This window comes from Lepisma saccharinum, chromosome 18 (assembly GCF_977018435.1).
Source record: "Lepisma saccharinum chromosome 18, izLepSacc3.1, whole genome shotgun sequence".
NCBI lineage: Eukaryota > Metazoa > Arthropoda > Insecta > Zygentoma > Lepismatidae > Lepisma > Lepisma saccharinum.
Genome location: NC_139246.1, coordinates 65,217,605 through 65,233,500, shown reverse-complemented (window position 1 = coordinate 65,233,500; position 15,896 = coordinate 65,217,605). Strand labels below are relative to the sequence as shown.

General features: G+C 37.3%; 1 protein-coding gene across 1 annotated transcript in view; it reads left to right on the top strand.

Annotated features, from left to right (window-relative positions):
• Arr2 (arrestin 2) overlaps positions 1 to 2,283 on the top strand; it is a 53,523-nt gene extending 51,240 nt beyond the window's left edge. Inside the window, exon 8 of the mRNA XM_083139857.1 lies at positions 1,604 to 2,283. Coding sequence (XP_082995983.1) covers positions 1,604 to 1,752 — 149 coding nt within the window. The 3' untranslated portion in view covers positions 1,753 to 2,283. The remainder of the gene's footprint in view (positions 1 to 1,603) is intronic.
• Positions 2,284 to 15,896: the final 13,613 nt, after the last annotated feature.

Sequence of the window (15,896 nt, the reverse complement as noted above, 5' to 3'; positions counted from 1 at the left end):
AGTCTGAAATTGAAGCATTCCACCGAATAACGCTGTATGGCACATTTCAGTGAATGCGAGTAAAACGGAAAAGAAACTTGTAGTATGTTACTGGACTACAAAGGAAAAGAGTAAAACATTATGCAAGCACAGTATCAGTGTTTGAGCAATATCCGACCTTATGAGTAGCTAGTTTGTAGCCTGTAGCCGCATGGCAGGCCACTAAAAATATATCCAGTGGAATAACGCTGTATGTGCAGAAGTACCAGCAGGTACGATAACAGTACCGAAATGTAATTGTATTTGAAAAACTGAATGTGTTACACCAAAACATACACTGAACTTATCGTCACATGGCAAGTTACTCTGATGCAAGTGCTTTAACCAAAATCAAAAAGATATGGATCGGTTACACCAAAACACAAATTTCACTCATCTGCACATGACATGTCGATGTAAAACTTTCTGTATTCCTCGTCCATGTACTGCAGCATATTATAACCAACAGGCCTTCTTCTTCTACTTGAGTGGCAGCGGGCCACAGTGCAAGACAGGTAGGTTCTCTTGAACAGTGTGTACATCTTCATATAGGCTACAAGGTATAATCTAGGATGGTGTATTTTGTCTGTAAAGAATGGCTACATGCTGATGTGACAACATTATTTTTGTCTTTGAATACTACAAACCGATATCATACTACATATAAGACATTCATATTACCCAGTATTGTATAATACATGACAACAATCCAAATACTGTACAAGCTGTGCTGCCAAAACGCAAAGGTCTAATGTACCTTACCGTTTACTGCAACCGTTTTATAGTTCCATTTGGCCAAACAGCGTTGTTCCACTTACCTTCGTTGGCTGCCTCTTTGCCATCACATCCTTGCCTTTCTACTTGTGTATGCTTCCCCTGCATCCATTAACTTCTTCCTTTTAACGTCCTTCCATTCAGAGACGTTTATTTTGCGTTTTCTGCTTCTATTGATACGATGCACGTCGCTAACAGATAACGTTACTTCTCTGCGGTCCGGCATCTTGCTTGCACATACAGCGTTGTTCCACTCAGAGACCAGTTTGCCAGCATACCCGTGCCAACTCTTGGGCAATAGACAAACGGGTCTTCCAGTATATGTCCGTCATGTTCGGTACAGCATGATTCCACTGGTAACTCAGAATATTCCAAAATATGCCATACAGCGTTATTCGGTGGAATGCTTCAATTATGTACAACGCCAAAGTATTTTGAATTAAATTTCAATTTTATGATTTGTAAAGTAACAATAATAATAGAAATAATAATAACGATAATAATAATAAAAGTTTCTATGACTGAAGGACAAGATATGATATTTTATTCTCCTCCCCCGAGGAAAATCTTGCTGGCGCCCTTCCCCCGGCTGGGTCGTCATCCCACTTACTGCTTATGTTTTTAAACAAATGTACGAATATTTGCACTTTTGATGAAAGTGTTACTTTTACGTTTTCATCCATTTCTGTTCTAAACTTGGAAAACTGGTGAGTAAATAAAACTATCTACTGTGTCTGCCAATTACACGTAAGATTTGCGCGAGCTTTGCTGAAACAGTTTAGTGTTGATGTAGCTATATTTCTTTCCATAGGTTCTGTTGAAGCTGAGAAGGCCCATAAATTAAAGAAGTTGATATCTATCGACAGAGTTCGCTACGAGAATTCTTGTTATGCAACAGATGATGAAGACAGTTTTGTATTTGAAGATTTTGCCCGACTGCGATTAAATGAGCCAGAATAATTGTGCGATGTTCACAAGCAAGCCTGACTGGACCTACAATTGAAATCTTTGAAGGTTGATTAAGTGATTAAGCACCGGAGTTGATATAATGTTGAAAAGGCTATGTGCAATATTCTTCAAAGTCTACTTTGGGGTTAATCTTTTTTAAAATGAAATTTGTAGTACAACATAATGTTGGTAGAAATGATTATTAATTAAGTCATGGCAATAATGATCATTCGTTTTAAGAAATTATCCTGTTGTGTGTAATAACTGAAAATCGCATAGCTTTTCTGATTTACCATCCATGTAATTACTTTTTATTAACATAATTTGACAGAAAATAGAGATTCTTGATCATGTGTAGTGCTACTGTTGAAATAGTTGTTAAATAAAGAAAGAAAGAAGTTTGTAAAATATATGAAAGCCTTAAAAAAAACTATGCTTACTTTTAAGAAGGTGATGAAAATAATTCAATTTTTTATGTATAAGCAAGTAGATGCTGTAGTTTTTAAACATATATATTATTTAGTATTGAATACCAATGATATCAAAACATATGTAAAATTATAAAAATGCATCATTTTCCGGAATGCATGTTACGTACGGTATATTGTATCATCAATAAATTCATAGAAATAAATATGTAATTTATGCCATTGATATCTCGACTGATTTAATGTTGTTAAACATAAAGTACCCTTATGTATACATACAATTACATATATCTTGACAGATGTATTTCACTCTGATATTTTTGTGAGAATGACTGATGTAATTATAAATTAATAAAACAAGTGGTAACTTCTTTTCAGTTTTTTTTTTTTTTTACTTTTTTTACAATGGTCTTCTATGCAATATTCTGCAGAACTAATCCTGAGTATGAAATAATTACATTATATTAGAACACACTAACGGCCAGTTTTACAATGTGTAATTAAAGTTTAAGTTGACAAATGATTTTAATTCGCTGTAATTTTGAGTTTTTCCGTGTTCGGTTTGCTTATTAACTTTAGGTTAAGTGCCACTGAACATAAGATGGTCACATACAAACGATTCTAAAAGGAAGAATAACATTTTGTCACCTCTGTCAGAAAACGTTATTGTGTGCTCATAAACCAGCTGTACATTTAGCTTCGATTCGTCAAGATAAAGATGACAGGAAATATTTGAAAGTCCTCAACTTTCATCCATTAAGAGGGAGGAGTAATTAGCGAAAGATGAATGGATCTCCCTCGGCGCACGTGGCCAGATAATATATTCAGTTTTCGGTACCCTGTAAATCCTTAATGCAAGGTGGAAACGGCACCTGTAAAGGTTTTTTTTTAACGTAAATAAACACTGCCTTAGTCAGCAGCTTTGGTGTTTGTGTAGCAATAAGCAACGCTTAATTGTATTAGTATTACAAGAAGTAAGATGGAAAGGACAAGGATAAATCAAACAGGACGATTACAGTTGTAAACAAACCACAGAACATGAAACAGGATTTCTAATAAATCATGCCAGTAGCGTAAACAACACCCCCGCAACCCCCGCCGTACGGGGGGGGGGGAGCAATAGGAATGATAAATGACACAGACCGATAATAATACAAAAGTTTTTCTTTCGGCGTTAAAACATATTTTCAAACATCTTGTACTTTATGCCCCCTGCAACTGCAAACAAAAATTGTTAATCACTAGAAAAGTAGAAAGCGAATTACCAGATTATAAGAAAACAGTATTAGGCTTTGAACCATGCAGTGAGGGAATATCCAATGTTTGAGCGAAAAGAAAATTGTGTAATGTGACTTTCATAAATGTGTATGTTCCGACAGAAGAGAAAGAGGATAAATTGATTGCGTTATTTTACTGTACTACGTCACTATTTGTGCCATTTTTGGCTAATTTGCGAAGATGGAGATGAGTGATGTAGTAACTGAAGTGTCAGTGCTTAGTAGTTTAAACCCGGCTCGGACGTGTTCAACCCCTTACCTGTTCGGCCTGTACATAATAAATAGGTGGACAAAGGAGCATTAATAATTCCCCCTTCTCACATTTCTCTCGTAGCCAAGCTGTTAGGCCGGCGAACGACCAAAACGTAACAATATCACCAAATATCGTGACGATATATCACCGACACGATATATATCGCCAAAATATCGTGCCGATATATCGTCCAGTTGATATCGTCTGGATGATATTTTTTCAATATCGCGATATGATTCACTGATTGATGATCAGAAGCAAAGTAAGACCACATATGATTAAAAACTGTTTCCTGTGAATTATTGAAAAAACTGGACCGAAACTAAGTTAATACATGTATATTATTATCTTTTCATTTATTAGCACACACGCACTGTATATATTTTGTCATCTGTTTTCTTTTTGTGATTTTCTTTGTGTAGTAGTAGTTTTTCTTTATAGTTTCTTTTATGTTATTTTACTTATGTAGTGTCTTATAATCTTCATGTATAATAATGTACATAGGTACTTTGCTACATTTTTCTTTGTCGGGTTAGGTGGTAGATCAGCATTTGCTGAACCTCGCCCAAGAATAAAGACCATTGAATTGAATTGAATTGAATATATCGTCTGGACGATATATCGCCCAACACTAGTCTCAACCAACCATCCACCGTGCCATTCACCAAAAGTTACGTCTCAAGGTACATAGCATAAGGCGAATGTTCATGCACTGAAAGCCAGCCATGTCGTGGAATGGAAAACCAACTGCAGAAAGATGTACGAGCGCCACCTGGCTGGAGTTCGGTGGAAGTTTGTAGTCACCGTAGACGAGGCATGGATATATATATCTGACTGATTGTGGAAAGATTCGAGCAATTACGTAGAGACGTGTCGATGCAAAAGGACGAAGTAATTTCGTTCGTCAGTGCACCGAAAGTTATCCATGCGGTGTCATGGTTTTGTTTTGTTACATGGGAATATTGAAGCTACATCGCGTTGCCAACAATGTAAAAATCAATGCTGGAACATGTTTTGACTGATCTTTACAATAATGAAATCCCCACAATGTATGGCGTGGATACCAACAGTGTGGGGCTGCATCAGGACAAGGCATCGAGTCACACAGCCAAACCATCGCTGGCATTCTACAGACGGATTGAAGCTAGTACCGGGATTCGTGCTATTTATTCCCTTCTCCGACATCCCCGTGAAAGTCCCGATGGACTACTGTGCATCTGGGCTTCTGAAACACCGTCTTTTTTTCTCGTAAGGTGCACACGATTTCCAGCCTCTGTAAAAGCGGCCCAACAAGAGTGGAACCCCATGTCCACCTGCAACGAGGTCTTCTCAGTGGAAACTGCAATGTCGGGCAATCGTTAAGAATGCTGTTCGTCACATCGAACACAACCGGTAGTGGAAAAGGCAGGCTGTCGTAGATGCGCGAACACTTCAAAGTCGTAAAGGAAGCAAAAACAGAAGTGATAGAGGACATAAGAACAATGAGAGATCTGAATTGTGGTTCAGACCATTATTTGGTCAAACTCATATAGTAATGAAGCGAAGTTCATACATGTACAAAAAAGGAATCCAGGACAAGAAATGGAATAAAAGTAACATGCACAGTAAAAACAAATTCTGAAAGAATATAGACAACATGTGAGGAAACTACCCCCTGCACGCAAACACAAACGCACCCAGACACCCCCCCCATATATATATATATATATATATATATATATATATATATATATATATATGTGTGTGTGTGTGTGTGTGTGTGTGTGTGTGTGTGTATATATATATATAACTTTAAACAGCATACCATTTATGAAATACACTCCTGTAGTGATTGACTACATAACATCATAGGAGAGAACGTAAACATGTTAATTGCTTTGAGTTTGAATTCTACTTATCGAGACAAGTTTCATAATAAAGAAATAAAATAATCCTATTTGATGATATAGCATGATCTTTATTTGGGGCATTTTTCACAACAGTGTTGAAGATCGTAGTCAGAATTTATTTTCGGGTTGCTCCCAATCTTCGATAAGGAACAGAACATTGAAAAATGTATGGAGAAAATAGTACGGAAATACCAGATTGTAAAGTAGCTATCATTTTGTATAGAAATTGTGAATATTGTTTTTTATAAAGAATACTACTTTTGAAATAACTTTATCGAATACTACATTTACCTAACAGAATTTTTATGGTATTCTTTACAGAACATGTATCAAATGTAGTGAAATGTGCGAGAAGAGCTTAAAAATCACGTAAACTACTACATCTACATTATAACAGGACTTAGTATGAATGAAAATTGTGTTTAACCTGTAATTTTATGCGTTTAGAAAGCATTCTGTTATAACTATTGTGAAGGGCCTCTCCGATGGCGCAGTGGTAGCGTCGTCACCTTGTAATCAAGGGGTACCTAGTTCGATATCCGTTGGAGGCACATAGTGGTTCAGATCCCACTTCAAACTGTAGGTCCAGTCCCTATTAGCCTTTCTGTGCATAAAGTGGACTTAAAAAAACAACAATTCAATAAGTATTGTGAAAAATAAGATCCTCCACATACAGAACACTCGATTCATTTGTTACATTTACAATTACATTTTTCTTGTACAAAATGAAAAAAAAAACATATCTACAAAAGTTGTCATTTGGAATTGGTGCTTTATATCTACAATGAAAAGCTAATTATTTTTCTGTAACTTGTCAAAATTTCGGGAGGAGTACGTGCCCTGTGAGTACATACCTCGCTACGCCAATGATGTGGATGTTAATGACTCCAATAATAATGCTAATACTACAACTACTACTGCTAATAATAATAATTTCAAAATCGTCGTTAGTGGGGTTGTATATGCTTGTTGATCTCCACCGTGCATTCTTAGCCCCTCAATGATACCTTCCAAGAAATGAAATTAAACATAGATTGATGGTTATTGCCTAAAAACGGTTAGCATTTACTGACAAAAGTAAAACAGCTCTACCGTTACATATTACGTCAACATCAATGAGTAGCAGAAGATCATGTGATTGGAAGAGCCAGTAAGTATTTTATGTAACCAGAGAATCGGTACTTCAAAGGAAATGAAAGATGAATTTGAATTTCGTAAATCACAGTGATTATGTTTGCGTATCCGTCGGAAATCCACGTAACGCAAGTATTTTGATTTGAATTGCCTCATCCGGTTTCAATCTGTCCACCTTGAGTCAAGGCAGCAGAAGCCTTTGTCGTACGTATGATGATTGATGATTGGAAGCACGCCAGCAGACGTTACAGGTAAACAAACAAGTGCGTAATCTCTTCAATTACATAACCAAATCATTTGTAGTTCGACAAATGATAGGACAAATGATAGGCAGAATCATGCTCAGAAATAGCTTAAATTATAATTATATTAATTTTGTTATTTCTTTTTTTTTAAGTTAAAATTGTCAAGGATATTCCATGTTGAGTGGTAAAAGACTGTATTGTTCAGTATTTTTAAAGAAATTCTGATGTTTCGATAATGTTCGCGGAGTAGTATCATTTCTGTCATATTTTTATTTATGTTTAAATCATGTTGGTCATGGACAACTATAGATATGTTACATATTACGAGGGAACAGATTTGAAGATGCAGTACCTTTCCAGAAATACAGCTGTTTTCATACCGACCGTTTGAGATATGCATTTTAGGACATGAAATCAACACAATTTGCATCTTTTCGTGTGATTGGCACATTTATCCCCTTCGTTTCATTTCATGTTTTGTTAAAAAAAATGTCATCAACTTAAATTATTTTCACTCTTCATGAGCAGCTACATAAAATCCTATAGTCTCATTTTGTTGAGCAGAACGAGAACTATAAAATGGTATAATATAATCATTGCAGCCCCAATAGTTCCCAAGACAATGTAGCAAAACCCATCGAGGGAAAACAAACTTCAACAAAAACCAATTCGGCAGAAGCACAGTTCTCTATGCGCATTATATACAGAAGGCGCAGAAAAGGAGAGCATTGAGTAAAGGTATTTATTTTATCAGCACCTTTTCTTGCACCTTTTTGAAGATATTTCCAGAACTTTCTTTCCCCTTTCCCGACAATATTTTTGCAGCTTAAAATCCTTTCCACACATATTACATAGCGTATTTTTCGGTAGGAAGTTTATGTAGGCGACTCGAGTCGAGGATTTCAGTTTTGTCTAAAGTTATAAATGTGTTTCCTTCTCCGTCTTCATTTAGAAACATCCGTCACGTTCTTGTCTCGACCTCGAATTCGAATCTCAGTTTCGGCTCATGTCTCGAAATATACGTACAGAACACAACATTAAAGCGTGCCACTGCACAAACTTTCATTAAGAAACGCAACTTTTAATAATACAATTTTCTGCTTGACTCCTCCTTGAGGCGCTACCAATCCTCGAAAAATAAATTTTATAATCTTTGCATGCAACCATGCAGCAGAGTCTTACAATTGATTATAAACCAAAAAATATAATTTTTATAATTAATCAGGTTGACATCCGCTTGGCAGGTCTGAAGAGGTCGTACAATAAAGTAAATATGATTTTAGGTAATTTCTTCAAATTTTAAATGGGCCTGTCTTGTTCTCGGTTTCGTATTGGCAAGTCTCGAAGTATCCGTCTAGTCCCGATTTTTCCAAGGCCACCTCGGTGTCATCCTAATTCTTAGAAAAATTCGGGACCTCCTCATCACTCGAGTACTACTTGACTATCCAAAATTTCCGCAAAAATTCAAATTACAATTTTTGAAAGACTTAACTATGGGAACTGCACTTTTAGGAATTTAATCACTAAAAGCTGAAAAAGTGCACTCGTGGCTGTCAGAGTGTCCGCCGGAGTCTGCAATCTGTAAGTCAGAAACTATCCTACGTAAAGAGATGAAATTTTGTCACAGATAGGCCTATCAAATAAAGGCTAAAACAATGTACATTACACCATTGCATGCATGACAGTGAGAGATATAAATTGATCCCAGTGAACTGCTGATAACTTCAAATGAGAAAATGGGAATACTCCTAAATTTTCTAAAATTGAAGATATAGCAAATGTTAATTCAACTCAATAAAAATTATTTCCATTGATCCACCTGTTTTATCTCTAAAACTAATCAAACTACAAATACCAAGTTTAGCGATTTGAAAGAACTGTGCATTATTAGCATGATATCCATCCTATTGATCGGCCCATCTATTTGTTCTAGTCAACAATGAAACCAATCTATATCCTACAGTGCAGTGGTCTCTCCGGTCTAATCAAATAAATATTCATGCACATAATACAACAGATACAAAGATGAAATTTTGAGGGCTGACGGAAGAACCAAGTTGTTGTGCAGTTCATTATTTAATATCTCTATCGATTATTTGGGTGCCTCCCTATAGAGTCAAGCAATTCAGAAAAACAATGGACATATAAATATAAAAATGTTATATTTTGTGTAGTGAAATGCGGATAAAATAATAATTTGACAAAATCATCAGTAATTTCGATGTAGTTGTTTAGAAAATTAGAGAAATTCGATTAGGTTGTGTCCATTTCAAACTAGTTAAAATATTTTCTGAATTCACTAAAATAAATTACACTAACATAATATACCCTATGTAAATCTACATCAATCTATTTAAAGAGTTGTGAATAATTTCATAAAATAAAGATATGCATAAATAACCTGAATGCCGTGGGTAGTTTCTAGATGGTTGCTACTTCTGTGACTGTGTGTGTGTGTGTGTGTGTGTGAGAGAGAGAGAGAGAGAGAGAGAGAGAGAGAGAGCTTGCGTGTTCTGTAATTTTCACTTTATGTACGTTGGGACACAATTATTTCTGGGATAGTTTTTTCCCCACTAAAGAGCAATAAATATAGAAGTTTATGCATATTATAGAAAATAATGGCATAGTTAAAATCATGAGTTTTTCTATCAGGATAGTTCTGGTTAGTAGCTACGCATGGAGCATATCGTGGTTTACGTAGTAAACACAGATCCCACTTTTTATAAAAATAGTGGTGAGTAAAAGTTGTATGATTTGTACTTTGGAGGATATAAACTAGGAAAGCAAACAAGCTTACTGGTGAATCTGGGACACTGAATATTAAATGTTTCATATTTTGTTCACTCTGAAGAACCAGAAAAAGTTGTATATTTGGACATGATATACGTTTGTATTTACAACCATTAGTCTGACGTGCATACACCGGCACACACGGACACAGTGATGGGCATTAGTCGATTAGTCAATTATTAAAACCATCTGAAAACCATGGAATTATGAAAATTGAATTTTGAATTTGAATTTGAAATTTAGGGGTTCGTCAGCACTTAGGCTATTTTGCACCCGTCACATTATACGGGGGCCAGCCCCCTTACCATTCCAAATAACAACTCTAAAGTTGCATAACTAAAATTTTAAAATATTCTGACTTAGGTTAAAACCTAAGGCTGTTAAGAGGCACTCAGCACACGCAAAGACAAAACACAGGACAACACATACAAAATTATACTGGCCATAGTGCTAGTCGCCAGAGTCTCGTTTGTCTGCAAAATACAGTCCAGGGTGTACAGCGTGGAAGTGAGGTTGACGTTTGGGTGTCTACGTGGAATCTCACCCCTTACACCCCAATTATGAAAATTAAACTAATATTTGTTGAATTTGTGGTTCGACTAATATAGTAATAGCAGTTTAATTAGTTGTTTTATTAATATCAGTCGAACCGTCTGTCGACCACATTTCAGACGAACTATTGACAACTGAAGTAGAGGGTTCATTGTTATGAACCGAAGCAAGGGGCCTTTCTTGGCAGGGGCGGCGCCAGAAATTTTCGACCGGGTGGGCAGGCAGGTAGGTATAAATGTAAGGTCATATATAAATACATGTTCCTGATTTTTCATCATAAAATTATGAGTTTTGACTGAAACTTGGGGGTTAATGATCACTTTTCTTGGCTTACAAGGTTATTGCAACTGACAAATGTATCTGAATGTTTGCAGTAACGGCGATCGGGTGTCAAAACGTGGGGGCAAGGACAGTTTACATTTTTGGTATAAGAGTATTAGCATTAAGAGGTCATAGTGCGGAATCTTAGCATTAAGAGGTCCTAGTGCGGGTGCAACAAGTTGCAAAATGTGGCGGGGGAACTCCCCCCTCGCTCCTCCTAATCGCCGCTACTAAGTATTTGGATTAAAATTAATATCTTATTGGGAATGTAAACACACACACAAATGGAAAAAAACAATTCTCTGTTCATTCTGCATAAAGTACCCCTAGGCTCATGAAAGGCTATTTTGATAAAATAATCGCCCAAAAGTAATAATCAAGTAACATTGAAAAATCTGTCAAGAATTGAATACATTTCCTAAGTTGCTATTCGTTTTCTGAAGTAAGTCTTCGTTACTCATGCGGGAGAAGTAACGCACGTATGGTTAGATGAACACATGCACTGAGGGGGATCATTGACGCACCTGCGTCATAGGAAATTTTGGGGGGACAAGATTTTATATCAATTACAGTAGAGCGTCGATTATCCGAACGTCGGTCAACCGAACGACCGCTTAACCGAACTGTGTACTCGCTCACTTTCAGATATCTGTAATGAAAAAAGTACGTGACTTAGCTGCTGCTTGCTTAGACAGACCAAAATAAAGGATTTTTTTAAACGTTAATTTTGGTACTGTGTGTATTGTTCATGCAAAATGCGTATGTAATATGTACATATTTTTGTTTAATAAACTGTACCACATACTATATATTCCTACTAAAGTTGCCTTTGTACGTTACTTTGTAATACATACTTAAAGAGTGCCTGTTTTTATGAATAAATTTACTGTACAGTACTTCTTTTTGGCAAATAAACATGTACAGTTCGATTATCCGAACAAACCAGTTTTCCGAACACTCATGTCCCCCAATTACTTCGGATAATCGACGCTCTACTGTATATAAATCTTCACACAAACCAAAAAAAGGGGGGGTCGTTTCGTTTGATTGACTTGTTATTGATTTCTAGTTGTGGTTATTATGTACAGTTTCTCTACCTACCTGTGGGTGATCGCGGCGTTTGGGTTGAAATGAAACACCACCTCTTATGCCTTTACAATCGGTTTGGATGGGAGGGGCCGTGCTGTTCGCATTAATACAAGGTTAGTCAAGCAGACAAACTATTAAGAATAAGGTTCAGTACACTAACAATGACAGGCTTTATGTTAGCAAACATGAAAGCCTAAAGTACCTAATGTATACATATATTGCTTAAATATGTCTGTATTATATTGTTCCGCAAATTTTGGGGGGATGAGCACACCTGCATGCACTAAGGTAACAAGTCAAGAGGCGAGGCGTCTGGCCATATGGAGATGCGGCGATGACCAAGCAGAAGAATGAAAATATTGCATTTTGAATATTTTAGAGAAGAAGTAAAAAATAAGTAAGCATACTTGCATAATTGTGCGAAATAATCCAAGCGACAGCATGAAACTGCTGGAAATACGCAAGAGATTTGCTAATCTTAGCGCATCGATATGAGGCCCCAGTACTACCCCTCGCGCCGAAACCTTCCCGCCAAGTTTTCCATTGAAGGCAATGGTGTTAGTAGCCTCAGCTCATCGCAGAAGTGGTGCGAATCCCTGTTGTCTTTGTCGGTGCCGAGAACAGCCGAAGGCTTCCGAACAGGCAGATCCTACGACAAGGTCCAACAACCTCTACTTTCTCTCACTCTTGAAGGTCTGGGTCATAACAGGTCCTTTTTTCAGCCCGCATCCCCATGCTTACAGCCACGGTAAGGTTTCTCTGGAGTCATCAAGATTCTTCCGAGTGTACAGTCGATTGCTCAAGGAGGGGTTGGTGAGGGTCATAATCCCTGCTTAGGCTCAATAATCTTACAAAAAAAAAAAGAACGTCCGGACAGGAAAAGGTGGCAAAATGAGGAATTCATGAATGACTACTAAGAAGTACATGTAACCCCTCCCCCCTTCGAAAATCCTGGGCACACCAATACGAATGTCTGCTATTTCCACTTGTTAAGAGGAAAAGCACACATTGAACGATATGAAATCTGCTTTTCATTATCAAAACAACATTTGACGGCGGACCATTAAAACGTGACAATTGAGGTGTTTTCATTTCAGTTTTGATCATATTTAATAATTCTCATCGTATGGGATAGAATTATGTGTGTTTTGAAATCGTAAGGTCTGTAGTATGAGCTTTTACATTGAATTGGCAATGACCTTGGCGTTTATCGCACAGATATATTGTACCTCCCCCCCTCCGTTGAAAGATCGACCATGACGTTTGGCAAATCTTGCGATGACTACCTAAAAATGTCACGCTTCGCCACTGGTAACAAATAATTACATTTTGTAGAATGTGATTTTGGACACAAGGAATTCATCCAAATTGATCACCATACCCAGTAATTCATCTCTTTTTCACAGACCACTATCGAACACACTCAAATGTCAACCAGCAATTTCCTACCCACTATACCCTGGAAACTTTAATCTTGCAGGCGAACTAGTCTCTGGCGCCTGGAACCACAGTCAAAATAATAATTTGTGGGAGGGTTGAATTTTCAGTGTATTTGTTTACACCCTTCGTCACTTTCATCTAATCACCATTGAACCTCATCTTCGCCATTAGCCAAAATTAGCAGAAAAGTGACTTCACATAGAACAAATCAGTCGAATCAGCAACAATTTACTCTTCCAAAAGTGGAGTTGCATTAGTTCATACCCCTTCCAAAGTTGAGGTGGTAGTTTTAATTTCACAGTGTTATATTGTTGGATCAAGGCAGCTAACTCCGTGTACAATAACGTTGTTTTCCGAAAGTCTTAAATGCTTCCCTCTGGCAATACACCCTCTTAAACGAACGCATCTTCTGTGATGATAAGATGACACGTTCTTTCTGTATACTTTTTTCCTCCAATGGCATAATGTTGTCGCCTTATAATGCTCTTTTAATCAAGGGTCAACGGAAGAAAATAAAATTCAATTCAAAGAGGTTCTGAGTTCTACTGCCCCCTCCCCTGGTGGATCGGACTCGCACTTTAAACTGTAGGTTCAGTCCCGATTAGCCTATCTGATCATAAAAGTGGATTTGAAAACAAACAAACAAAAAATTATTTTGCATATTTCGTGATAATACTTTCTTGTTTTACTTCATCTGCATCTACAGATTCTGTTGACCTTTTCGGCTGAACCTCTGATGCTTCTAAAGATTAAACAATTATCATCGTGATTGGTTAGTTCTCTGACGCCCTCAAAACAAAGCTTTCCTACCAACTACTTCTTCTTTTAATTCTACGTAAGTTAATCACAAGAAAAATCGCATGATTACGTAACTGATAGGCTAAATTTATGCGAGGAACGAAGATTTCTAAATAGAAGTAGCCAACCGTTATTAATTCAATAATTCTGCATCCCAAACCCAGATAACTGTTATATCAAAATTTGTACACCTCGGTATTGTAGTGGTTATTGTGATTGCTTCTTATTAGTATTTATTAGTAGAACGAATACAAAGTTGTTATTTTGTAAACCATGTAGATATTTGAAGATGACATGACGCTAAGATGTTTTTTTTTATTTGTTTATTTAGAGATTTTATAAATCATACCCAGGCCGGGATTTATATATGTGAAGACCTGGACCTTACAACACCAAGACCTTACCCCAATCCCCTCCACAGTTTCAGTTATAACTTTTCTCCAAGCTACATAAGGTGGTTAGTTATACGTATTCCTACATTTTTTCATCACATCCGAAGTACCTCATTTTTTTTCTTTATGTGGTACTTTTCAGAGCAGTTTTTCCCCAGTGAAGGTCCAGAGCTGCAGCCCTCAAAGTCACCCTAAATCCTGATCTCATCTTGATCATACCCTGCATAATTTTGCACCTCCTAAGCCTACTAGCTGCTTCTAATCATTGAAGTATTCAATTGATCACAGCTTTTCTGTTTCAAACGTTAGAAACGTCCATGATTCGAAATTAATGTGGAAAGAGATAAAGAAATGTGGTATTTACGGAAAGGTGGAGCCGAGTGTCCCACACTTTTTAAATGATCCACATCTGTTAAACACTCACTTTATTGACAGCGCCAGTCCCTCTAACCAAGAAACCGATCTCATCCTCGAAGAGTGCGAACGCTTCCTTACAACTACATTTACTGAAAACGGCGACACCTTCTTCTTTCGACCCGTCAAAGAAGTAGAAATTGCACAACTCGTGTCCAAAATCCGTTCCAATTCCTGTGGCACAGACGGCATAAACCTAAAAATGATAAAGCTAATTCTTCCACACATTCTTTCACCTCTTACTCACTTGATAAATTTCTCGTTACATGAGAACACCTTTCCCCTTGCATGGAAGGAGGCTAGAATCCTGCCCTTGCCGAAGAAACGACACGTGACCGACACGAACGACTTACGACCAATTAGTATATTACCTGTCTTATCAAAAGTTATCGAGAAAGCAGTGTACAAGCAGATAGAAAGTTTTGTTACCAAAAATCAAATATTGCCTGCAGTACAGTCTGGTTTCCGACCTTCCCACAGCACCGCAACGGCGCTCATGAAAGTAACAGACGACATTTTACAAACACTGAACGAAAGTAAGGCTGCAGTCTTGGTGTTGCTTGACTTGTCCAAGGCGTTTAATCTTGTATCTCATCGGCTACTCCTTTCGAAAATGAGTTACTACGGTTTTTCGCCGGGAGCAATAAAATGGTTCCGGTCTTACCTTACTGGGCGAGTGCAATCGGTGACGCTTCCCTCAGGAGCTACATCGACTCCCCTTACGATACCCTCAGGGGTTGCGCAAGGAAGTATTCTAGGCCCTTTTCTATATTCCCTCTTCACCGCCGACCTACCCCTAAATGTACGACACAGTGTACCTCATTGTTATGCAGATGACACGCAGCTGATGATGCCAGTAGACCCCAAAAATGCAAAACCAGCAATTGGTCTCCTGAATCGTGACCTTCATGCTATTTATAAATGGTGCAAACGTAATGGTCTTGTAATCAACCCCTCTAAATGCTGCTTTACATTAATTGGTTCTAGCGCTGCCTTAAATAAAATTCAAATAAATGGGTTATCAATTAATATTAATGATGAGAGGGTCCCACACTGCACAACTGTTAAGAACTTAGGTGTGATATTTAATGAGAAACTTGACTGGCAAAACCACGTAACGTCTCAGAGTTCAAA